This window comes from Pan troglodytes, chromosome 1, assembly GCF_028858775.2.
Source record: "Pan troglodytes isolate AG18354 chromosome 1, NHGRI_mPanTro3-v2.0_pri, whole genome shotgun sequence".
Classification (NCBI taxonomy): Eukaryota; Metazoa; Chordata; class Mammalia; order Primates; family Hominidae; genus Pan; species Pan troglodytes.
In genome coordinates, this window is record NC_072398.2 from 194,812,024 (window position 1) to 194,837,292 (window position 25,269).

Below are 25,269 nucleotides of genomic sequence, written 5' to 3' on the forward strand. Positions count from 1 at the left end.
TCCACGACACTCACCCACTAGACTATAAACTGCACAAGGACAGAGATTACATCCTTTCTGACTATTGCATCCCCAGTGCATAGCCTACTGCCTGACACAGAGTAGATGCAACAGTATTTGTTGAATAAATAAATGAATGAATTCATGACTAAACTGGAAGACCATAGGGCAGGGGTTCAGGACTAATACCACCAGCCCGAGGCTTCTTCAGTTCTTAGAACTCAGGAGGCCACCTGCTCCCACCTCCGCCACCAGCTCCAAGAACAGGCAGGATTGGCAGAATTATTCTTTATTTCTGGAGACATTTAATCAGATGCAGTAACACTGATTCCAGGCGAGGGCAGGGGGCATGGGTACCCCTGAAGCAACCAGTATCCTGTGGCCCAAGGTGTCCCCCATCCCCAGACCTGGGATCCCCCTCAGTTACAGTTAAATAGAGAGAGGAAGATCTCCCCAGGGGGCTTTGGGGGGAGGGTCTGCCTCCTGCACCCACCCTCTCCACGCAGAGGAGTCTGAGCACAAGCTATTTACAGTATTCACATCCACTGTACCCCACCAAATCAAGGCAAATACTACAGGTGGCCCCTCCCCAAGGGAAGAGGCCAGAGAGGCTGTGAGTGTATACGTGTGTATGGGGGAGAAGGGATGTCTGCGCGTGCGAGCACACGAATGCACTGAGGGGCAGATCTGGCTCCGGCCAAAGAGACATCAGTCTATAAGGTGCAGATTAAAAACAACAGAGAGGACCCGCCCCCAGGGGCCCAGGCCACTTCCATCTTTGTTCTGTCTTTTTCTCCTCCAGACATCCTGGTAGGTGATGCAGAGGAGCCCTCACAACTGTGCCCGGATCCAAGGCAAACCCTCTTAAAGGACTTCTGGGGAAAAACAGGAAGGGAAACAGTCAGGGCAAACAGCACTCAAGCCCAGATAGCTGGGGGTCTTCAGGGTGGAGCAGGAGAGGGTGCCTGGCAGAGCCAGAAGAGAAGGCAGGGCTGAGGAGTACAGGGAAGGCTGCTGGGAGGAATGGAGCTGGGTCCAGGAATCAGGAGATCTACCTGTGACCTGCGGGGACTGCACCACAGCTTTCTTGAGGAAGGCTTCTGCCTCTGCAAAGGGCAGGAGTGCCTCTGGTGTTCGGCTCAGACTCTTGTCCCCAGAGGGTCCCTTGGTGGAGAAGCCATTCTCCTGGTGTGCTGGGAGAGGCTGCAGGCCATTCACCAGGGACGCTGGCAACTCCTTGCTTGGGAGACTGTGGATGCAGAGGCCAAGGCTCAGCACCTCACCTCCCAGGAAAGCCCAGGCCACCCCGCAGCTCCAGCTGCAGTCTGCCTCCCTGCTCAGGGACCCTGGGATTGGAAGCTGGTACCTCCACTGAGGCTCCTGTGGGATGGGCTCCTCTTTCTGCACAGCCTCCTTCTGCAGCCCTGGGGACCGAGCCTCCACAGCTTTCACAGGCTCTGTCACAGGGAAAGAGGGGCCATCAGCCAGGGGCTGGCAAGAGAGGTGAGGATGGAGGAGGAGGAGGATGGCAAAGGGAAGGGAGGCGAGAGGAATGGGGGCTTTACCTGGGCTGGAACCGTTGGCGTTGGCCTCCTTGCTGTCCTGCTTCTGCTTTGAAGAGGAAGAGCAGTCAGGCTCAAGGGACAGCCGGCCCCAGCCACTTCGGACTGAGTTCGGCCCTCCCCTTGCCCGGGCCGCAGCGGCCTCCCTGACAGCCTCGCTCTCCGTGGCCATGGATGCCTTTCCGCAGCCTCCTTTTCACACCCTGCCCCCCACGCCCAGCACTGCCCTTCGGGGGAATTCTGACCTTGGTTTCAGAAACTTCTGACTTCCGAGTCCTCTTCATGATCTCCTCCAGACGCTGTTTGGAGGCCGCATATCAGTTAGGCTCGAGCCCCGCCCCTAATCCTAAACCTCCCACCAGCCAGACCCGGCCTCGGAGTCTTAGGGCCTCCCAGCTCATAGCAGCCCTCTCCAGGACAGGAACTAGAATTTGCCCCAGCGCTTTCCCGTCCCGTCCGCTCTAAGCCCAGGCCCCGCCCACCTGGCCCGCCCTGCCCAGGCCCCGCCCACAAATCCCCGCCCAGGTCCGCACACCTTTCTGCGCTCTTGCCGCTCTTGCTCCTGCTGCTGGAAGTGCTTTTCCCGCTCCAGACGCTGCCGCTCCGCCTCTTCCCGCGACCGAGCTTCGGCCTCCTCTTTCTGCCAAAGACCCCCATGAGCGTGGGGCACTTGACTCCAGCCTTCCCTCTCGGCCCGCGGCGCCCGCGCCCAGCCGCTTCCCGCCCGCCCGCCGGGGGCACCTGCTTCTGCAGCCGCTCCTGCTCCTCCTGCTCGGCCTGCGCCTTCTCTCGTGCCTCCTGCTCCTCCCGCCTCCGGGCCTCCGCCTCCCGCTCCGCCCGGGCCTCGGCCTCCCGTGCCAGCTGCTCCTCTCGCATTCGCCTGGGGGACGGAGCAAACGGCTCAGGCTCGGCCTCTGCTTCTTCTCCAGCGCCCACGAGGGCCCCCTCAGTCCCCGAGGCGCACTCACTTGTCCCTTTCTGCCTGCAGCCTCCGCTCCTGCTCCTCGCGCTCCCGCTGCTCCCGGGCCTGGCGCCGCTTCTCAGCCAAGAGCCGAGTGGCTTCTTCTCGGTCTGTGGTGCCGGCCATTGGTTTGCTAGGGGTCACCGGGGGAGCAGGGGCTGGGGGTGAGGTCAAGACAGCAGCGTCTGGAGGGGGATCCGGGATCAGGCGTCAGCACACCCACGCAGGCACCGCCGTCATCTCCCAGCGGCCTGTGTTCTGGGCCTGGGACTGCTGAGGGCAGGAGTCTCCTCTTTCCGTGTCCCACTCCCAGTCCTCAGGCATCTCTGGCGGCCCACACCCCCACACAGGAGAAGCTGGCTTCTCTCGCTCGGCCCACCCCTCCCCTCTCCATTCCTACCTGTAGGGGTCTCCGCGGGGGGCTGCTCCTTCTGGGGCGGGGCTGGGGTGGGCGAGGGCGCCGGTGAAGGTGCCGGTGAAGGTGCCGGTGAGGCTGGGGCTGCTGACTCCTTCTCGTTACTGGCCCTGCGCTTGCTCTGGCTCTTATCCTCGGGCCCTGCGGCGCTGGGGCTCTCCTTTGCCTCCTCCTTCCTCCGAATCCGCCCCTTGGGGGATGCAGTGGTGCCTCGGGGGGACGGTGGCTTTGGAGGCAGAGTGTGGCCTGGCCCTGGGCTGGGGCAGGGGGAGGCAGGCCTGTGCCAGGATGTGGAGGGAGAGGATGGCCTGGCCTTGGATTTGGGGCTAAGAGAAAAGGGAAAAGGGAAGGGTTAGGAGACACACACACCCACACGCTGAGAACTTGTTCCTTCCTCTGGGAGGTGCCCCCTCCCCCAGGCTACATCAGCGCTGCCCCCCACCCCCTTGCTCTCACAGAAACACACCATTCCCTTTTAGAGCATACACCCCAGTTTGTAATGACATGTTTCTGTGGGATTCTTTGATTATTGTATGTCCCCCGCCAATAGCCTGTAAGCTTAATAAGAGAAAAAACCACGCTTGGGTTAGCTCAGCAACGTGTCCTCAGCACCCTGAGTGCTACCTGACAGGTCCATTCATTCAGCAGGTTTTGTTGTTGTTGTTGTTGTTTTTAAGACAGAATCTGGCTGACCCCCAGGCTGGAGTGCAGTGGCATCATCATACATAGCTCACTACAGCCTCGACCTCCTGGGCTCAAGCAATCCTCCCCTTGGTCTCCCAAAGTGCTGGGATTACAGGTGTGAGGCACTACCCTGGCCCTTCAGTAGGTATTCACTGAGTGGTTACCAGGTGCCAGGCACTATTTTAGGTGTTGGGGTACTTCAGTAACCAAAACACTTAAAAAAAAAAAACAACAACGAACAAAAAGAAAAATGGAGGCTGGGCGGGGTGGCTTACACTCACACATGTAATCCCAGCACTTTGGGAGGCCAAGGCGGGTGGATCACCTAAGCTCAAGAGTTCGAGATCAGCCTGGACAACGTAGCGAAACCCCCACTCTACCAAAAATACAAAAAATTAGCCGAGCGTGGTGGCGCGCCTGTAGTCCCAGCCACTTGGAAGGCTGAGGTGGGAGGATAGCCTGAGCCCGGGAGGTCAAGGTTGCAGTGAGCTGAGATTGTGCCACTGCACTCCAGCCTGGGTGACAGAGGGAGATCCTGTCTCAAACAAATCAGAGAGAATCTGCCCTCAAGGAAGTTGCATTCTAGAGGTGGGTGCCCAACAAATATTTGTGGGTGATGAATAAATGACCCGGTGAGGGGCAGGGTCCCTCGCACCGCCCGCGCCCACCTGAGCTCAGAGGCGGTGCTGGCGGAGAGGCGGGCACGTGGGGAGGCGGGCAGCGACTGGCGCTTCTTGAGGCTGCGCTCCCGGGCTAGGGCACTCTTCTCCTTCTCGTTTTCCCGCTCCTTGTCCTTCTTCTCCTTTTTCTGCACCTGGCAGGGAAGGAGGAACGGAAGAGGAGAGTAGAGGTCAGCAGCGCCCGCGTTCCCCAGTTCCAGGCTGCCTGTCCCCACCTGCGCGGCCACTCGAGCCAGTAGAGCCACTCACCGGCGAGGCCTCCGGCCGGCGGCGCACCGGAGCGGGGCTGCCCCCGGCGTTGGGCTTGCGGCGCTCCCCGCGCTCACCGGCGGGGGCGCAGCGGTGCACGCTTCGGGGGACGCTGCACGGCGTCAGGGGGCTGGCGGAGGCCGAGCGCGGGCACACCGGCACGGCTGCAGAGGGATGAGTGCGGTCGGGTTGCGGCCCGCGCGCCAGGCTGGCCCCTGCCCGGCCCCACGTGGGGCCTCTCCCAGGGTCGCAGCCCCTACCCTGGTCCCGGCCGTTGCGGGGCAGTGTGACCGCGCTGCGACTCCGAGCAAGGAAGGAGAGAGTGGGCGTCATCAGACGATCCACGATGCTGCTCTCCCATGCGCTCAGCTGTAGGCTGCGATCTGGGGGTAGAAGGCCAGGCGAAGCCAGTCACCGTGGGGGCCGTAGGAGGCAGGAAGAGGCAAGGGGGCAGACCAGGCACCATCCCCATGCCAAGGCCAAGGCTTCTCACCCGGGAGTCCTCTCCCCACAATCACACCGGGGCCACACTTGTCCTCCCTATGATCTGGACTTCCACTGCAGACCCAGGCAACCAGACACTTCCCAGGGCAACATCCTGCATCGGATGAGGGTCCCCGCCAACAACGCTCCCCAGGTGAAGGGGCCCTGAACGGCGCATATAGGAAGGAGCCATCCAGGATTGGAAGAAAACCCAATTGCCCTCTGCCATGTCCCAGTGTAAGGTCTTGCCCCTCCTGCTGTCAGAGGGCTGACCCAGCCGAGGCTGTCCCATGGATTCAGGACAGTGAGGGTCCTTGTGCTGCTCTGACCCAGCTTTTAGCAGTCCTGTGCCAGGGAGAGGCTGCTAGGGTGCCTGCCTGCCCTAGGCCACCCTGCTCTGTCCCCTCAGCTGCTGGGCTATTTTTAAGCCTCAGTCAGGTGGGGTTGGTACAGCAGCTGATTTGGTTGCTAGGCAACAAAGCAACCAAACAAATGCAAGAGAAACTTATAAATAACTCCCACCATGGCTCCTTCACATATGAGCACCAGGGCATGGTGGGAATGCAGGGGCTATGCCACCTTGGTTGGCTCAACTCTGGGACCAGCCAAGGCCATGGCTGGGGCTCTGAAGACAGAGAGGGCAGCATTGCATGGGCCCTCTAGGGTGGAGCCAGAATGAGGGACCCCTCCACCCCACAGCACCCAGGCCAGTCTGACACATGGGGACAATGCCACCTGGCTAAGGTTGGCCCAGACCAGCTGGCTGTGGTTGCAGAAAAGGCTGCCTGCCTGTCCCCACCCCCAGCCACCACCTCCAACTTGCTCTTGAGGCCCCTGCCAGGCTTCCTGCCCTCTGCGGCATTGTGCTTTGTCTCTGTTCTCCTCTCCTACAGGGCAACCTCTGTCCTCAGGGTCCAGACCCATATGCCGGCTCCCCCGAGGGGCACAGAGCCCTGGGTAAGGTAGAGTGGGGATGGGGACCTGGAGTATGTGAGGGCTCCAGGGACCTGGTGTTCTTGCTGAGCTCTGGAGGAGGCTTGGTGGGAGCTACAAGGGGCTCTGGAGGGGGAAGGGCTGGGCCTTCTCTTACTTCTACTGGGGGAGTTCCAGAGCGTGGCAGAGGACTTTGAGAGCCGCTTGTTGATTATAGAGTCCACGTGTTTGGGCAGGTTAACTGCCGACACGGAGCACCTGCTCCCACCTGGAGGGGGAAAAGACACGGCATTAGGGCCGGGCCCGGCAGGAGCCAGTGGGGGGCACCGAGGCCTTCCATGCAGGATGCTCCGAGGGCGGGGTGGGAGAGGGAGGAGTGGGCAGGCTAGGATGAGGAGCAGGAGGCAGCCTTGGCCCTGGGAGAGGGAGGGTGGGGGGTAGGTGACCAGAGACAACCTGGGTTGGGGGAGCCGACGGAGAAGGAACAAAGGGAGGAGATGAGTGAAACTAGAGAAACTACAGCTTTCCTGGCCAGACCAAGGAAGCCATTCCTTACGGCTGAGTACTGCAACCCCTCCCCATAACCACCCAGCATTAGCACTTGCTGACACTGCCCAGCCAAGACGTTTGGATACAACACCCCCGTACTGGGATAAATGCAAAAACCCTCCTAAACAGGACCTACACAGTCACAGTCACTTGCACAAATCCACGTATTCATCCAGAATCACAAAAAGACATGCAGACACAGGCATATAGAGTGGCAGATACTTCAGCATGCACACGTGTGCAGACATGCACAGGGACAGAGACACAAACACTAACAGATAGTGTGTCAGACCCAGATGCACACAAGCCACAAACAGATCGAAGCAACCTCATCATGACATTTGTAGCAGCTCACATTTGTTGATGCTTACCATGTGCCAGGTACTGTGTGGGGCACCACACACATGTGACCTCATTTGATCCTTCAAACATCTATCTACCACCTCAGGGGCAAGTAGTATCACTATCCCCAGTTTATAGATGAAGAAAGTGAGACTTCGAGAAGTTAAAGGTTACGCTGCAAGTGCCAGAGCTGGAACCCAAGTCTGTCTGACTTAGGAGCCCTCACTGAGGTACACAAGGTCACAAACACGCCAAGGCAAACACATATTAAGACACACAATGCACGGGTCCAGGAGCACATAAACGGAAGATACACAGCTAGAAATACTGAAACTTGCCATTGCATAAAGACATCCAAGCACAGTGGTACATACATGCCAGCAAAGAATCAGACCAAAATCCATGGTGGCCCTACGCGGAGAAAACTCAGAGACAAAAATCTACCTTCTGAGACAAGGAGTGACAGTTTCTTTAAGATCCAGTGTCTGTAGGGCATTAAAGTCTTTTATGTATCAACAACTAATAATAATTGACAGGCGCAAAGAAGGCTAATCCTAAAATGACAGAGGTTTGAAGAGCAAACCAAATGGAGAGAATCCATCTCTGATTTGATAGTGGAAGTCCTTGGGAAGGGACAGTTTGGCTTACAGACCATTCTAGAAGACACAAGTCACATAAAGCAAGGCACACCTGCTGCAGGGAGCCACCAGCTTTTTGTAGGGAAGTTGTTCCCTTCCCTTACTTGCCATCCCAGCCTTGCCCACCCACTCCCCAGCCCCTCCAGCCTACTCACTGGTCTTATGTCCTGGAGAGCTGTGGTGCAGGGCCCCTGCCCAGGACCAGCGCTGCTGCCGGATTTCGGCCCACGTCTTCTTCACTGACCGTTGGATGGCTGCCTCATAGCGCTCCTGGGGGAAGGTGGGGAGAAGAGAGAGATGTGGACTCAGAACATTCATCGAATTTGGGATAGAGGCCCTTCTTCCTCCTGTGACAATGCCTCCCCCACTCCCTTCCCTTGGAGTCTTTTCCTGACTCATTGCAGGTAACCAAGGTTACCAAATCCTTGCTATGATTAAGGACCAAGATCCCTTTCAACTTGTTCTTGGGGAGCTTTTCACTGTTCTTGAGTCATTTCCTGAGTGCATGAGTTGATTCTCTGAGGATTGGGAGGACTCCCCCTACCTGGGGCTCCCAGGCAAGGCCACATCTCAGGCACTGAGGGTCCTGACCTTGGGGCTATGTGTTCCCTCTAGCCTGAGGCCCTCCCAGGTAGGGCCAGGTGGCCATTTCCTTCATTTCCTCACCAGCACTCAAGCTAGGGCTTTACCCATGTCACAGAGCTAGGCACGCTCACACAGATGCATACCTGCATACATACAGACACATGGGGTACATGTACGAACACCGGTACTGACAGTAAACAGTTACAGGGGCCTACAGTGGCACATTCAGAAGCAAATGTGCCTGCAGTTGTACAGGTGCCCAGATATTCTAACACAGGTACACAACTGTAGATGTGAACACAAATAGGACCACATAGACACAGATAAGGCAGAGCCGTGAACATGGATGTGTGTACACACTGCACCAGTATGCAGACGGTGAGCACACGTGTACATGGATTCACGGAGACCCATCCCGCACCTTGTTTTTCTCGAGCTTCTGCCGCTGACGTTCCTCCAGGGCTGCACGGCGTTGCTCGGCTTTAAGACGTTGCTCCTCCAGCCGGCGCCGGCGCTCCTGGAGCTGCTTCTCCCGCAGCGCCTTGGCCTTCTCCTCCTTCTCCAGCCACACTGCCTTCTTGGCCGCTGTGGAAAAAGGAGCCCAGTGGCGGGTGTGAAGGGTTCTGCAGAAGGCCTGGGCCAAGGACATTTCCTCCAAGTGGCCAGCCCTGCTACCCATGCCCTGGTTGGGTCTTTCTCCCGCCTGCTTAGGTGGAGCTTTCAGTCTGAGACAACCCCCTCAAATTGAGAGGCTTACTGAAGACAGGACTCAGGAGAGGCCTATTTCTCCTCCATTGGCCTTATGGGCTCTCAGGGCTGAAGGAGAAATGAATGCTTTAGTGCAAGATCCCCATCTGACCTGGGGGGCCTACCAGACAGATGTCCACATACTGTGATTAAGAGCATGGGATTTGGGGTGGCAGGAGGCTTCTGGGTCTGAATGTCAGCTACTCTACTAGCTGTGTGGCTTAAGCAAATGATTTCATCTCTCTGAGCCTCTGTTTCCTCCTCAAAATGGGTTGAGGATTAAATTAGATGTGTCCTGCTCTTAGCACAGTGCACATAATTAAGTGTTGCAGAAGTGTTGGGTTTTTTTTTTTTTTTTTTTTTTGGAGACGGAGTTTTGCTCTTGTTGCCCAGGCTGGAGTGCAATGGCACAATCTCGGCTCACCACAACCTCTGCCTCCCAGGTTCAAGCAGTTCTCCTATCTCAGTCTTCCGAGTAGCTGGGATTACAGGGATGTGCCACCATGCCTGGCTAATTTTTTGTATTTTTAGTAGAGACAGGGTTTCTCCACATTGGTCAGGCTAGTCTCAAACTCCCGACCTCAGGTGATTCGCCCGCCTCGGCCTCCCAAAGTGCTGGGATTACAGGCGTGAGCCACTGCGCCCCAGCCTGTTGGTGTTATTAATAGGATGCTGATGATGACGATGAAGAAGATGATGAGGCTTCCTGCTCACTCACCCAGGTACTTGGCCCGCTCTTCTCGCCGCTCCTTTGCCAGCTTGTGTCTCTCTCCTGCCTTCTTCACCTCTGAGCAGAGGGAACAAGAACAGACAGGTCAAAAGGCTGTCCCCAAAGAGGAGTCAGCCTCAGATCCCTCCCTCCGGGCCTCACCCCATCCTTTCTTTATCTCCTCTAGGGCAAACAGGACTCTTTCAGTTGGCATGATCCAGGGCCAGGACCCTGAGCCAAGAGGTTTAGGCCCAGGCCGGGGTCATTACACACACCTTGCTTGGTGGGAGGGCTGTCGGAGGCTGGCACTGCTGTTGGAGATGGCTGGCTGCTCCTTCGAGGAGGTCTGGCATCCCGTGGGCCCGTGGCTGTTGGGGTGGGTCCTCTGCTCTTTGCTTCAGAGGAAGGGGACTCTTCCTGCGGGGGGGCTGGCCTAGGCCCGACCTGCCCTGAGGGGCTCTCTGGTTCCAGTGGGAGCTGCTTAGAGCTAGTGGCATTCTTCATGGCAGGAGGGGTGTCCGGGGGAGTGTCGGGGACCAGGGCTGACATCGGTGGTGGTGGGGGGGAAGGGTCACCTTCTGGAGAAGGTCTTGGCTCTGGGGGGGTCCTGGCGACCACAGCTGAAAGACCAACACAAGAGAGGAGAGAGGTCAGATTGCTCATCTGTGTCATCAGCCCCATATGTGGCCCTCTCCCTTGTTCAACCGACTTCTTCATTCACTTATGTTTGAGTTATTTCTATGTGCCGGGCCCTGTTCCAGATACTCATGATATAATGGTGAGAAAATAGCCATGATCCCTGCCTCTGTGGCGCTTACCCTCTAGCAGGGCAGACAGACAAATAGCTAGGCAACTACAGTAGAGAATAAATACTATGTCTGGGGCAGCAAAGCAGAGATAGTTAACCTATATGGGGAGGGCTTGCTGAAGAAGTAACAACCAAGCTGAGATCCGAAGGATAAGCTGGAGTCAGCAAAGCAAGGAGGAGAGGTGTTGGCAGAGAAGAGTATATGCGAAGGGGCAGAATGGAGCAGGGTGTGTTGGAAAAGCTGAGAACAAGCTTGTAGCACTTATTCGTGCACCAAATGCACTGATTTGTTTCCATGTCTGCCTCCCTCTCCTTTCTGCTTTACTGGGTGACTGTGCCCAACCCAAGGTCTGTTCACAGAGGGTGCCAGTGCTGGGCACATGGGACTGACCAAGAGGAAGGACGTAAGTATGGGCTCTAGTGGAATGCTTTGCTCTGAAGATTCCATTGGCAACAAGCTACGTCCACTTTATAATCTTTTTTCCCCAAGCCACACCGAAATTTCTGCTTTTAAGACATGACTATTGTAGGAATCCTGTAAAAGACATCGAAGTGAAGTAAGGAAGCCACACGATTTGACATATACACATGTGGGGCAATTGAGAGACAGGCTTCAGAGTCAGTCAGATGAGGAAGATGGGAAGAGAGGGCTTGTTTCCCCAGCAGACAACCATGGACAAGCCAGTCAACCTCTCTCAGCCTCAGGTTTTTTTGTTTTGTTTTGTTTTGTTTCCCCCCAAGTCTACTTGCTGCTAGTGAATTTTTCAAGGGTCTAGTTAGTTCCTTTAAGTCTCTTTTTTTAAATTTTTATTTTTTAAGAGATAGGGTCTTGCTATGTGGCCCAGGCTGGATTCGAACTCCTGAGTTCAAGAGATCCTTCTGCCTCAGTCTCCCAAGTAGCTGGGATTATAGGCCCATGCCTGGCTCAGCCTCAGTTTTGATACCTGTAAAATGGGGATAACAAGCCCAAGCTAGTAGGGAATGTCAGCAAGGTGCCTGGCACTATCCACATGCCAGCCAGCAAACAGCACTCCCTGTTGGTCTTATGAAGCCTCCTGGTCTCCCAAACAGAAGCTTCTGTATGTTGAGCCCTGGTGCCATCTGCTGCTACCATCCAGGCACTGAGGAGATCAATGGGAACACAGCTACCAACTTGCTTAGGGAGCAGGGCCAGCATCTGTGGGAAGCTTCATCTAAGGAAACATTTTTCATTTTTTTTTTTTTTTTGAGACGGAGTCTCGCTCTGTCACCCCGGCTGGAGTGCAGTGGCGCAATCTGGGCTCACTGCAAGCTCCGCCTCCTGGGTTCACCCCATTCTCCTGCCTCAGCCTCCCGAGTAACTGGGACTACAGGCGCCCGCCACCACGCCTGGCTAATTTTTTGTATTTTTAGTAGAGACGGGGTTTCACGGTGTTAGCCAGGATGGTCTCAATCTCCTGACCTCATGATCCGCCCGCCTCAGCCTCCTAAAGTGCTGGGATTACAGGCGTGAGCCACTGCCCACCGCACCCGGCCTTTTTTTTTTTTTTTCAAGACAGAGCCTTGCTCTGTTGCCCAGGCTGGAGTGCATTGGCACGATCTCGGCTCACTGCAACCTCTGCCTTCCAAGTTCAAGTGATTATCCTGCCTCAGCCTCCCAAGTAGCTGGGATTACAGGCACCTGCCACCATGCCCAGCTAATTTTTGTATTTTTAGTAGAGCCGGCGTTTCACCATGTTGGCCAGGCTGGTCTCGAACTCCCGACTTCAGGTGGTCTGCCCGCCTCGACCTCCCAAAGTGCTGGGATTACAGGCATGAGCCACCATGCCCAGCCTCAGAATTTTTATACACATTAGTTCTTTTTTTTTTTTTTTTTTTGAGACAAAAGTCTCACTCTGTTGCCCAGGCTGGAGTGCAATGGTGTGATCTCGGCCTACTGCAAATTCTGCCTCCCAGGCTCAAGTGATTCTTGTGCCTCAGCCTCCCGAGTAGCTGGGATTACAGGCATGAACCACCATACTCGGCTAATTTTTGTATTTTTAGTAGAGATGGGGTTGTGCCATGTTGGCCAGGCTGTTCTCGAACTCCTGGCCTCAAGTGATCTGCCCACTCAGGCTCCCAAAGTGCTGGGATTACAGGCATGAGCCACTGCACCCGGCCTTATATGTTATTAGTTTTAATCCTCACTGACAATAGTTATGAAGGAGTCCTCATATAGAGGAGGACAGTAAAGTAAAAAAAGATGAAGCAAAAAAAAGAGGTAATTTGAGATCATTCAGCTGGTCAGTCAGGGAGCCTGGACTTGGACCCAGTAGCTATCATCAGAGCCTGTCCTTACCCATTATACCCTCCTGCCTTGTTGAAGACAATATGAGGGAATAGGTGTTACGCAATAAATTATCTGAGGCTCACACTATTTTCTCCCTCATTCCTTCCCATCCAGCTTTCTAGGATCCAGGCAAGAGCCCCAGCTGAGGCCCTGTCTTCCCCATTACCCCTCCAACTCCACCAACTCCTAGGCTACATGACAAGCCACCCATCTCTTCCCATACCAGCAGGAGATGGCTGCCTGGTCACTGCTAATCTATTTCCCAGCCAACTGCAAACTCCTTTACCAATTCCAGTAGTCAACAAAACCAGTTACTCACTCTAGTGAGTGCTTACTACTCACTAACAGTGGTGCACCCTGTGTCCTCGCAATTCTGAGAGGCAGAGATTCTTATCCCCATTATACAAGTGTGGAAACCAAGGCCCAACCTGCTAAGTGATCCACACAGAGTCATAGAACTAGTATGTGGCAGAGTTGGGCTTTTTTTTTTTTTTTTTCTGAGATGGAGTCTCACTCTGTCACCAGGCTGGAGTGCAGTGGTGCGATCTCGGCTCACTGCAACTCCGCCTCCCAGGTTCAAGCAATTCTCCTGCCTCAGCCTCCAGAGTAGCTGGGACAACAGGCAGGCACCACCACACCCAGCTAATTTTTGTATTTTTAGTAGAGACGGGGTTTCACCATGTTGGCCAGGCTGGTCTCCATCTCTTGACCTCATGATCCGCCCTCCTCAGCCTCCCAAAGTGCTGGGATTACAGGCGTGAGCCACCGCACCCAGCCTAGAGTTGGGATTTGAACTCAGGACTGTCTGAAGCCAAAGCCTGGGTGTGTAAGTATTAAGCTTGAAGGTTGAGGGTGAGGTCTGTTTATTGCCATTCTCCAAGCACCTGTGCGTGCTGCAGGTGTTGCAAGGAAAACTGGTAGGCGGGTGTTTGTCTACACCTAGGCAAATCACACCCACCAGGCAAGACAGTCAGTGAGTCCCCAGCAAGGTCCCGACTCGCTGTGTGAAAGGAGGCTGGGAGGAGGTAGAGGAGTGAGGCTTGGAAGAACCTGCACCCAGGCATCAGATGCAGTGGAGCAGAAAGGTCACAGGCTTCAGAGTCTGACAGGCCTGACTGAGGACCTCGGCTCCCGGCGAACCTCGGGCAAGCCCTGAGCCTGTGTAACCACAGTTCCCTCATGGAGTTGTTGGCACACATGGGGAGTTGGTACAGACGGGTACATCATCGGTGGCACCTGGCAGGGGCTTGGTAAGCAGCACCTGCCCCGAAGAATATATCCACGTCTCCTCATCTCTGCCAGGAGGAAATGCTTCAGCCAGGCCTTACCCCCACTGCTCTGCAACATTGCACTTCTCAAGGACACCCGTGACCTCCATGCTGCTAAATCCAGCAGGCAGTTTTCCATCCCTCATCTTCCTTGGCCACTATGCAGCTGCATCTGCCACAGTTGATTTGACTGCTCCTTGAAACACTGTCTTCACCTGGCTTTGAAGACAGCACATTCTCCTAGTTTTCCTTCTACCTTGCTGACTGTCATTTCTCAGTCATCTCTGCTGATCCTGCCTGAACTTCCCAACCTCTCAGCGCTGGAGTGCCCTAGGGCTGAGTGGAGGACCTCATTTATTTTCTATCCACACGCACTCCCTTGGTGACCTCATCCAGACTCACAGATTTAAATACCATCACTGCTGACGACAACCAAATTTGTGTCTCCAGCCCAGGCCTCTCCCTTGAGGTCTAGTTTCACTCATGCAACTCCCAGCTGCTTGACACCCCTGTGTGTCTCAAAGATGCCCCCAATTTAACACATCCCAAACTGAGCTGCTGATCTTCCCCCAAAAGCCTGCTTCTCCCCATTTTCCCCATCTCAGTTAATAACAACTACATCACACTCCATGTCTAATCTCTCAGCAAATCCTTCTGCCTTTATCTTCAAAACAGATCTCAAATCTAATCATTTCTCACTATCTCCACTTCTATCACTTGGATCAGAGCTACTATCAGCTCTAATAAAAGATTGCCTGCTCCAGTCTTTGTTCCCCCTGGGTCTTTTCTCAACACAGTAGCCAGAGTGATTCTGTTTAAAAATAAGTCAGATTGGCCAGGTGCAGTGGCTCATGCCTGTGATCCCAGCACTTTGGGAGGCCAAGGCAGGCGGATCACAAGGTCAGGAGATCGAGACCATCCTGGCCAACAAGGTGAAACCCCGTCTGTATTAAAAACACAAAAAATTAGCCAGGCGTGGTGGCAGGCGCCTGTAGTCCCAGGTACACAGGAGGCTGGGGCAGAATTGCTTGAACCAGGGAGGTGGAGCTTGCAGTAAGCCAAGATAGCGCCACTGCACTCCAGCCTGGGTGACAGAAGGAGACTCTGTCTCAAAAAAAAGAAAAAAAAAAAGGTCAGATCACGTCACTCCTCTGACAAAATCCTGCAATGACTCCTCATCTGAGGGGAAGAAAAAGCCAAAGTCATCATGATAGCCTATTAAGGACTCCCCAGGATCCTGACCTCTTCGACCTTGTCTCCTCTTCTCCCCCTGCTCAGTTTTTCAGCCACCGTCCCTTAAGGGTGTGGGGAGATTTCTGCCTCAGGGCTTTGTACTGAGGAAACAATATTTCCTCAGTGGCTGTTTCTCTGCCTTGAATTCTCTGCCCCCAGATTCTGCATGCCTCATTCCCTCCCCTCCTTCAGGTCTTTATTTTGATGTCACTTTTAAATGGAGCCTTCCCTTAGCCCCTATTTAAAACTACAAACTGGGCTGGGAGCGGTGGCTCACACCTGTAATCCCAGCACCTTGGGAGGCCAAGGCAGGTGGATCACCTGAGGTCAGGAGTTCGAGACCAGCCTGGCCACAATGGCGAAATCCCGTCTACTAAAAAACACAAAAATTAGCTGGGTGTGGTAGCATGTGCCTGTAATCCCAGCTACTCGGGAGGCTGAGGCTGGTGAATCACTTGAACCCAGGAGGCAGAGGTTGCAGTGAGCCAAGATCGCGCCACTGCACTCCAGCCTGGGTGACAGAGTGAGACTCCGTCTCCAAAAAAAAAAAAAAAAGCTACAAACTGCAGGCATGGTGCGGTGGCTTATGCCTGTAATCCCAACACTTTGGGAGACCCAGACAGGAGGATCCCTTAAGGCCAGGAGTTTGAGATCAGCCTGGACAACATAGTGAGATTCCATCTCTAAAAAAATTTTTAAAAATTACCCAGGCATCATGACATGCTGAAATAGAGACTGAGGTTACAGTGAACTATGATCATGCTGCTGTACTCCAGCCTGGGTGACAAAGCAAAACCCTGTCTCTAAAAAAAAAAAAAAAAGAAAGAAAAAAAAGAAAAATTTTAAATAAAATTAAATAAAGGCCAGGCAAGGTGGCTCACACCTGTAATCCCAGCAATTTGGGAGACTGAGGTGGGAGGATCACTTGAGGCCAGGAGCTTGAGAACAGCCTGGGCAACACAGCGAGACCCTATCTCAACTAAAAAATAAAAAACAGCTGGGCATGGTGGTGCACACCTGTAGTCTCAGCTACTTAGGATGCTAAGGCAGGAGGATACCTTGAGCCCAGGAGTTTGAGGCTACAGTGAGCGATGATTATACCACTGTACACCAGCTTGGGCAACAGAGTAAGATGCTGTCTCAGAAAAAGAAAAAAAATTAAATAAAACTACAAACTGCAGTTGAAGTCTCCCTCCCAGTTCCAACTGTAGATTTTTCTTTCCAAGTCTTCTTTTTCTCCATAGACATTAACACCATTTTAAGTCTCCCACTGCTAGAATATAATCTCTATGAGGGCACAAATTTTTGCCTATTTTGTTAGCTGGTCTATCTCTAGGGCCAACAGAGCCTGGCACATAGGTGCTCCATAACTATTTGTTGAATGAAGAAATGAATGAACTACACCCAGGCAGATATCATCACCACCATCATCGCTCTCACCTGGATGACTACAAAGTCCTCTCACTGCTCGCCTGTACCCATTCCCACTCTCTGCTCCACTGAGCAGCCAGAGCAAATGCAAATCTGATCACGGTGCTCTTTGCCACTTGAAACTTGTCAGTGGCTTCCCCTTCTTGAACTCACCCTACTAGTCCAGTATAATCTGAAGTTCCTGACTCCCTCCCCCTACTGCTTGGATCTCCTCTCCTACCCTGCTCCCCGCTTGCTCTCTGAACTCCAGCCACACTGACCTTCCTTTAATGCTGATGACCATCCACACTCCCTCCTGCCACAGGGCCTTTGCACATACTCTCTTTTCTTAGCTAACTCCTATTTGCCCTTCATATGTTAGTTCAGTCATCACTTCCTCATGGAAGCCTTCCTTGGCTTCTCTGATTAGGATAAATTCCTTTGTTGTATATAGTCATGGTTTCATGTGCCTTTGGAACACTGTCACTGTTATGATTTTAAACTTCCTTGCATGGTTCTTTCCTTATTGTCAGCCTCCTCCTAGAAGGTAAGGGAGCCCCACAAGAGCTGGCCATGTCTACTTTGCTCACTGCTGCATCACCAGCAGCTACCACAGTGCCAAGTATACGGAGATAGTCATAAAATATTTGAATAAACAGTATAGCACAAATAAAGTGCTATACTATGAGGCTGCCCTAGCCTAAAGCATATAGAAGGAGATTTTTACTCTAATAAAGAGTAGATCCAGGCTGAGCGCAGTGGCTCACGCCTGTAATCCCAGCACTTTGGGAGGCCAAGGCGAGCAGATCATTTGAGCCCAGGAGTTCGGGAGCAGCCTGGGCAAATGGCAAAACCCCATGTCTACTAAAACTACAAAAATTAGCTGGGCATGGTTGTGCACACCTGTAGTCCCAGCTACTTGGGAGGCTGAGGGAAGAATCCCTTGAACCCAGAGGTGGAGGCTGCAGTGATCTGAGACTGCACTACTGCACTACTGCACTCCAGCCTGGGCGACAGAATCAGACGCTGTCTCCAAAAAAAAAAAAAAAAAAAAAAAAGTATATATCTATGTGGCAACTTATAGCAAAAAGATAAACATTTGAAGAGAAGCAAAGCAAAACAATTCCATCTCAATAGTGTTTGGGCAGCTTCCTGGACTAAGCCACACAGGTAGAAGTTAATAAAAATAATAATGAGTGTTTACTCCAGCAGCTCAACAAGAAAAACTTCTCAAGAGGCAAACAAGAAGTCTGGAACTCCTCTTGTGACCTGGCACACTATTGACCCTGAATACAAATATTTTCTTCACAATTATGCCAACCCTGATGAAATGTCATTGGCACAGTGTTATGTGGAGCAAATCACATTAAGCCAAAACTCCTTGGTTAGTTTTCTATACAGTATGGTTAATCTATTTATGATCATTCTCATTTTTTGTTATGTGGAGCAAATCACATTAAGCCAAAACTCCTTGGTTAGTTTTCTATACAGTATGGTTAATCTATTTATGATCATTCTCATTTTTAACCATCAAATATGATCCTTCGGCTACTTAATTTTATCTTATTTTTGGTCTATGCCAGATTGTGAGGTTTTGCCACTGTCGGTTTTATTTTGCTACACTAATATCTACCAGAAGTATTTGTTAAGAATGAGATAAGAGACAAATAATTTGTATTTATTTCTTGGCACAAACAGCATTAGCAGGGCAAAAGTGCAGTGGTGGGTTGCATTGTGGGGTCAAAAAGTCCTGTCTTCCTAAGAGCTCCAAGAGGGGCTGTGCCTGGGGTCTGCAGAAAGATCAGGGCCAAGTCCCTCAGAGAGACTGTCACATGTCTCAGAATACTAACACCCCATCTCCACCCTCTGAGAGCTGGCAGTCCTTTCCTTTTGTCTCTCCCTCCTCCCACCCCAACAACTCTTGTTGGGCCAAATATTCCTCTCACAACACTGATAACTCAGTCTAGCTTTTCTGTTTGCCTGCCACCCCCTGCCCTTGTCAGTGTGAGAGCTTATCAAGAGAAGAAACTCAGTCTTAGTCCTTTTTGCAGCCCCAGAGTCTTATACAGGACCTGCCTGGCACAGAGTGGGAGTTCTGTGTCTGTTTAATGAATGTCTGATGGGTGGGTGGGTGGCTGGGTATGTAGATATGTGGGTGGGGGTACTGTAGAAAGCTACCTAGCTAGTGTGTATTTAGACCCTCAAGCTGCTCCAAAGCTTAGTCTCTCTAAACACTAAATGTCATGTTCATCTCAGAACCTGCATGTCCCCAGCCAGTTTCCAGGCCCAAACTAATTTACTGCAGCTCTAACATAAACCAAGCACTTTCCCTATCCCATTTGATTCTGATGACAATCCTAAAAGGAAAGTTCTATGATGGCCCCCATTTCACAGGTGAGAGAATTTACTCAGACAGATTAAGTGGATTGTTCATGCCAGTGTCAGAGGTAGGATTTGAATCCAGAGTTGTCTGATGACAAAACCCTTAAAACCCTTATGTCATGCTATTTCTGGTAGGCAGTCACATCACCCCGCCCTGAAGCTCCTGCGTGTTCTCTGAAGAAGGAAGTGATTCCGTGGTTCCCCCAGGGAGACTTCCCCCACAAAAGTGAAGGGTGCAGGTGGGGCAAGCAGGCACTGAGCTCAGAGCACAGGAATGTAGGGAAGGCAGGCTCCTGCCCAGGCTGGCACCCAAGAGGCGGGAAGTGAGGTAGGGGAGAACAGCCCACCTCCAGGGGCAGCGAGAGGGAGTGCCTGGGTGAGGGCTGGTTGTGGCATGGGGGGTGCACAGACAGCACCTCAGGCAGGAAGCATGGGAGAGGCAGAGGCATGAGGCCGAGAGAAGACAGAACAGAGATCAGCACCTCTAGCAAGAGCCCTCCTGGCCCTCACTGCAGATTCCTAGGTGACAACACTAGAGCAGGCGAAGACAGAGGCAGGCAGAGGGCAGAGACACACGGGAGACAGACGTGCACACAACAGAGACAGACACCAGACAATGTAAACAGGGCCTGCACAATGGCAAGAGACAAGACATATTCTCTCTCTCTCTCTCTCACACACACACACACATACACACACACACACGCAGAGGAAACAGACTTACTGGGATTCAAAACTCTACATATATCTGAGACACACAGACGTACCCACAGAGTACGGGGCCAGGTACCTCCTCTAAGAAACAGACAAAGCCTCAGAGACACACACAGCACACAGAGACACAATGTCCCCGGAATATTTATACAGCGTCATCCAGGTCACTTCTGCTCCTTCTGAGCAAATTATTTCCCTAGGCCCAGAGAAAGTCCGATTAACAGGAGCAACAGCTAATGCTTTTGTCAGGCACAGCTAAACATGTTAAACTCATTAGTTCATTTAACCTTTGCCATAATCCTATGAGGTAGATATTATTACCCCATTTTACAAACGAGGAAACAGGTTCAGAGATTAAGACACTTACTTAAGCTCCACAGCTAGTGAGTAGCAAAGCTGGGGTTTGGACCCAATCAGCATGACGGTCTTTACCCTGCCTGCATCCCAGTGGGGACAGCCTCCTGGGTTCCCTCTCCTGGAGAGATCTGGGCTGGGAGAATAGGAGGTCGGTAGAAAGGGCAAACTCTGGGGAATGCCTAATTGTGGGGCCGGGAGAGGAGGGACCCTTAGGGGGCAGCATTATCCCTGGCCTGGACAGAGCTAAGCCGGCTCCGAGAGGGAGTGCCCTAGGAGAGGGCAGCGTGCTCGAGCAGTTGGGCAGTGGGGCACTGGGACCAGGCCACCGGCTTCTGTGGGTGATAAAGCCGGGAACCCGACTGAGACTACAGATCTGAAGGAGCTCTCTGGCCCGGCTGGCGGCCATTGTTCCCAGCCTCCAATCAGGAGCACCCACTTCCTGTTATTTTAGGCGGCAGGAAATGACCCCATCCCGCAGCCTGGGCCCCACCACATCCCTCCCTCAGCCCCAGCAGGGCTGCCCAGGCTGTTGCCCAGATGCCGAAGGCAAAGGCCCAACCTCAGGCCAAGGCCTGGAGATGCCCCCCCAGCTGGACTATTACCACCACCTGGGTCCGGGGCCTTCCTCCTGGTTCAACTGCTTAGGCTCCAACCTGGCAGGCTTCCCAGAGGACCCTGGGCTCTGCTGGGGCTACCTCTGCCAGCCAGGGAAAAGATTATGGGGTCCCCAAGACCAAGATGCCCACACAGGCCAGTCACGGGAGGGAAGCCGGCCAGACCTTGTCACTGGATAGCTTAGCCATGATAATTCAGCTTAGAGGTTTAGGGCACAGACTTTAGAGTCAGACATATTTGAGTTCAAATCCTGCCTCTGCCAGTTGCTAGCTGTGTGACTTTAGGTAAGTGATTTCATCTCTCTGAGCCTCATCTGTAAAATGGGGATAATGCTAGTCCCTACTCATGGGACTGTGGTGAGGAACAAATGAGACAATGCCCGTGACATGCTGAGCATTGTGCCTGGCACAGAGAAGGCCCTTAATGAATAGGAGATAATAAGTCAGAGATAATTAATGGGAAATAACTTGGTTCACCGGGGAGTCTCTACCTGGCTCACATCATCTCTTACAACTGCTGAGGAGCGCTAGTAAGGGCAGCAGTACCATGTTCCCTGCGCCCTCCCAGGCTCTCTGCTCCCCTCAGGGCAGAGCTGCAGCTGAGAAGTGGTGGAGGAAACACTGAAGGCTGTGCCCCTGGGTGCCAGGCAGAGCTACCACCAGCCAACAAAGCTGCATTATCTGGGTCTGGCTAGTTGGCTCCCTCACTAGCCCCAAGGCCCAGCAGGGACCTAAGGACATGGGTCCCAGCTGCCTGTGGCCTAACTTCCAGCCTGGGTCAGACCTGAGACCTGACCTGATGGCCCTCAAGTATGGCCATTCTAGTCTGGGCCCAGCTTTCAGTCCCTTCCCTCAGCCCTTCCCCACTATCATGTTGGGAAAGGGGACCTGAGCTGGCCTAGTGTCCCTTCCACCTCATTTGCATATGCGTGACTGCACATTAGGGGCTCATTAGAGGCCTCATTATTGGGCCCACCAACCCAGGAAGGGACTAGGAAGCTGTCATTGGGAGGTGCCAGCCAGCTGGCTGCTGGATGTATGGCCACAGCCCACTGCGCCAGTCTCACCAACGTCTACTCATCCTTTCAGATCCACCTCAAATGCTGCCTCCTCCGTGAAGCCTTCCACAAGCACAGCCCACTGCACACTATCACCATTATACCTGGTTTCCCTGCAGTGAACACATCTGCCTTCCTCGCCAGGTTAAGAGCTCCCCAAGGGTCAAAACTCCATCTGATTCACTTCTCTGCCGTCCACATAGACTACACCGAGCTGGCATAAGGTGGGGCATCAGCATGGGTGTGCTGGATAGCCGGTTGCACCTGTTTCTTGGGTCTTCTCTCCTGTTCCCACTGTTCCACTTCAGGTATGGGGCCCCTCAGTTCCCTGGATACACCCTAGCTCATGTCTGCCTAGAACTCCCCTCTCCGCTGCCTTCTTGTCCTATACTTACCTCCTACAATTCTAATCAATCACATCTCAGGCTTCTGGTGGAATTAAAAATAATGACAAAAAACAAATAGCTAGGCTGGGGGTGGTGGCTCACGCCTGTAATCCCAGCGCTTTGGGAGGCCAAGGTGGGAAGATCACGAGGTCAGGGGTTCGAGACCAGCCCGGCCAATGTGGCAAAACCCTGTCTCTACTAAAAATACAAAAATTAGCCGGGCGCGGTGGCAGGCGCCTGTAATCCCAGCTACTCGGGAGGCTGAGGCAAGAGAATCGCTTGAACCTGGGAGGCGGAGGTTGCAGTGTGCCGAGATCGTGGCATTGCACTCCAGCCTGGGTGACAAGAGCAAGACTCTGTCTCAAAATAAATAAATAAATAAATAAATAAATAAATAACAAATGGCTAGCACTTATTGGGCACTGGCTATGTGCCAGGGCCTAGTCTAAGTGTTTTCTGTTTTCATCTAATTTAAGGATGCCAATGTCTCTATGAGATAATTTCTAGCATTATTCTCATTTTACAGATGAGCAAACTTAAGACTTAGGTTAAGCAACTTACTGAGGTCACACAGAGGTAAGTTACGAAGTGGAGACTTAAACCGTTTAATTCCAGAATCTACACTCTTAAACAAATTGACTTCCAATTCCTGCTCCCACCCTCCCCTATATTTCATACCTCCCTGCTGGCACCGGTTGCAGAAGCATAACCACAATAATGGTAATAACACTTTATTGCAGGTGTCTGGTGTCTGCGTGCCAGATTCCTTGAGTTAAATCATCTCTAACCCTCACATTAACCCCACAAGGTTGACAACACTGCCCCCATTTTCCAGGGGCAGAAACTGTGGCTCCAGGAGGTAAGTCACTTGCTCCAGTCCAGTAGCCAGTACATGGCTAACTGGGATTTCCATCCAGGTTTTCTGACCTGAAAGTGGTCCCCACACTTGTCCTCTACTCCACGCCACCCCCTGTTACTGCTCAGTGTCCAAGTGCAAAAAGGAACTCAGAGGGAGCAGGGTTCGTGTCACATGCTCTCGGATTGTCAGGCCCATGCCTCAGACTATCACAGGGCACATGCTGTGAGCACATTTACTCCCAGAAAGCCCCACAGAGGACTCCTGTCACCTTTGACTATTCTGTGTGGGGAACTGCCACCATCCTGATCCAGGTTCTTATGTGACTCCATCTAGATCCCTGTGTATAGAAGAGTCCTCCCAATGCAAGAAGCCTATATGCAGTCTGCCCACCAGCCCCTGACGCAGCCCTCCCCGCCCACCGAACATCCCCCCTGCCCCTAGGAGAGCCAAGCATCTCACCCATGCTCTCATATTCAGTCTAGGCATCCTACCCAAGTACCCTAATTATAAACTAGCCACCAGCTCAGGCTCTGTATCCCAGTCACCACCCCCATTCAGGCCCCCAACTATACACCAGTGCCAGAGGCCCTCAGGTGCAGAGGGCCAGTAAGCTGAGGTTGGACTCAGGCTGGGCCTCCCTGGGTGTCCCCTCTCAGGTTCAGTCAAACCAGGACAGACCCAGCCACCCTTGTTTCCAGCCCAGCCTACAAGCCTCCTGAAACCCACCAGTCTGATGGTAGCCTCCCCTCCCTGTTCTCCCAGGTCCCACACCCAGACAGTCCCCTAGAAGCATCCTCGCTGGCATGGGGAGGAGCCCACCCACAGCCCATCGGCCCCACCTTATCCTGGGCTCTCCGCACCCACACGAACTGTTTCATCCTGTGCCCACACCCCAAGGGGCAGGGAGGTGACAGGATTAGGCTCAGGACTCCATGGGGGTGTGGGGATGGGGCCACCTCCCCCCTGAGTCAATGGGAACAGAACTTGGGTCCTCAGTAATCATGTTCTTCCCTCCCCTTCCAGGAAGAAAGAGAAATCGCCTCCCTCCAAAACCAAGCCCAACCAGAAACCTGTCCCCACCCCCTCATCAGCTGCTCCCAGATCCGAATGGGATTTGCAGAAGTCCTGAGCACTGGTGGTTGGTGGGGTGAGGGAGGGGAGGGGAGCTTTGGTGGTCTAAGGTGTGGGCAGAAAGAGAGAAAAAAAGAGAGTAAGGGGGGAGGTATCAAAGCCTCAGGCTGGGGAATGATGTGGCAGGTCCAGGGAGTGCCGGCTTGGAGCCTTTACCTCATTCTCGAGTGGGAGATTCGGGCCCAGAGAGGCTGGGAAGGAGGGCAGGCAGGAGAAGCAGATTTTCTTCTGTCTCCCTCCTCCCCGAATCAGGCTGGGTGGGCTCGAGTAGGCCTGGCTGCAGGGGAGGCGGCCCACTCCCCAGCTCCCGCCCTCGCCCCAAACAATGCCGCCTCCCCCTCCCCCTCGCCTTTATCCGGCGGGTTACTTGGCAGCAGCGGCTAGAGACCTCCCTCTCCCCTCCCCTCCCTCCTTTCCCCTCCCCGCCGGCCCGCAGCAGCAACAGGCCCTTTGCGCGGCAGCTGGACGGATGGGGTGGGGGTGAGGTCTGGGCCAGGGCCTGAGGGTACGGGCACTAAGGCCGAGGCGTCGGTATGCAGGGCCCAGGCCTGAGAATATGGACCCCCGACACCCTCAGGCTGGGGTCACATGTGCCACGGGGGATGGGGAAGGGGACGGAAGCCCTAGCTCAGTAGAAGAGGATCTTCAAGGCCCGGGGTGGATCGGGAAGGGACGTGGGGGCGGGGAAGCTGAGATGGCACTAAGCTGGGGCAGAAGGGTCACCCCAACAACTCCCGCGCGGGGTCCCTGCGGCTCCCGACGCCCGATGCGTCCGGCACCCGGGGTGGGGGAGGGGGCAGCTGTCAGAGGATGCATCGCGAGCCTGGAGCCGCCGCCGCCGCAGCCTTTATTTTTAAACTTCCAAGTGGTCAGAGGGCGCGGCAGCGGAGGGGTCCCCGCCCAGCCGGCCGGCCTCATCCTCGGCCGCCCTGCAGCCCCTCCATCTACCCCCATCTCGCCTCCGCGTGGCTCCCGGCATACCTGGGGGTGCGCCCGCCCCCAGCTCCGCACGCGGGCCGCTCTCCATGGCTGCGGCGTCACTGGGGGTCTCGGGGTCTCAGCGGCGGCGGCGGCGGCGGCCAGTGGCCAGGACAGGGGTCCCGCGGCGCATCACGCCCGGCCCGGCCCGGCAAGTAGCGACTCGGAGGCGGGGGCGCTCCGGGGAAGGTCGAGGCAGGTGGCCCGCGAGGCTCGGAGGTGCCGG

The 25,269-nt window shown here is 54.0% G+C and overlaps 1 protein-coding gene across 13 annotated transcripts; it reads right to left on the bottom strand.

The window, feature by feature from the left end:
• Window positions 1-273: 273 nt before the first annotated feature.
• On the bottom strand, window positions 274-25,188 carry MAP7D1 (MAP7 domain containing 1). Of its 13 annotated transcripts, none has more exons than XM_063782661.1 (18): window positions 25,047-25,188; window positions 9,813-10,157; window positions 9,547-9,615; window positions 8,503-8,666; window positions 7,652-7,766; window positions 6,125-6,235; window positions 4,812-4,934; window positions 4,552-4,715; window positions 4,291-4,436; window positions 2,924-3,264; window positions 2,531-2,681; window positions 2,304-2,442; window positions 2,098-2,202; window positions 1,808-1,861; window positions 1,566-1,608; window positions 1,367-1,457; window positions 1,056-1,249; window positions 274-875 (listed from the first exon to the last, which is right to left on the bottom strand). In XM_063782661.1, the coding sequence occupies exons 1-18, from the start codon at window positions 25,090-25,092 to the stop codon at window positions 865-867; spliced, it is 2,412 nt and encodes an 803-aa protein (XP_063638731.1). In that variant the 5' UTR covers window positions 25,093-25,188; the 3' UTR covers window positions 274-864. The 13 variants fall into 13 exon arrangements, with proteins under 13 accessions (XP_063638731.1, XP_063638729.1, XP_016814712.1 ...); XM_063782659.1 differs by having other exon boundaries at window positions 1,566-1,611; XM_016959223.4 differs by having other exon boundaries at window positions 2,531-2,708.
• Window positions 25,189-25,269: the final 81 nt, after the last annotated feature.

What these genes read in the sequence shown, in the direction of transcription:
- MAP7D1 (XM_016959211.4), bottom strand. Translation starts at nt 25,092, where the DNA reads ATGGAGAGCGGCCCGCGTGCGGAGCTGGGGGCGGGCGCACCCCCAG. An exon ending in GGGGGCGGGCGCACCCCCAG is followed by an intron (nt 10,158 to 25,046) that starts GTATGCCGGGAG and finishes TTGGTCTTTCAG; the next exon opens with CTGTGGTCGCCAGGACCCCC. An exon ending in AGAGCGGGCCAAGTACCTGG is followed by an intron (nt 8,667 to 9,546) that starts GTGAGTGAGCAG and finishes CTTTTTCCACAG; the next exon opens with CGGCCAAGAAGGCAGTGTGG.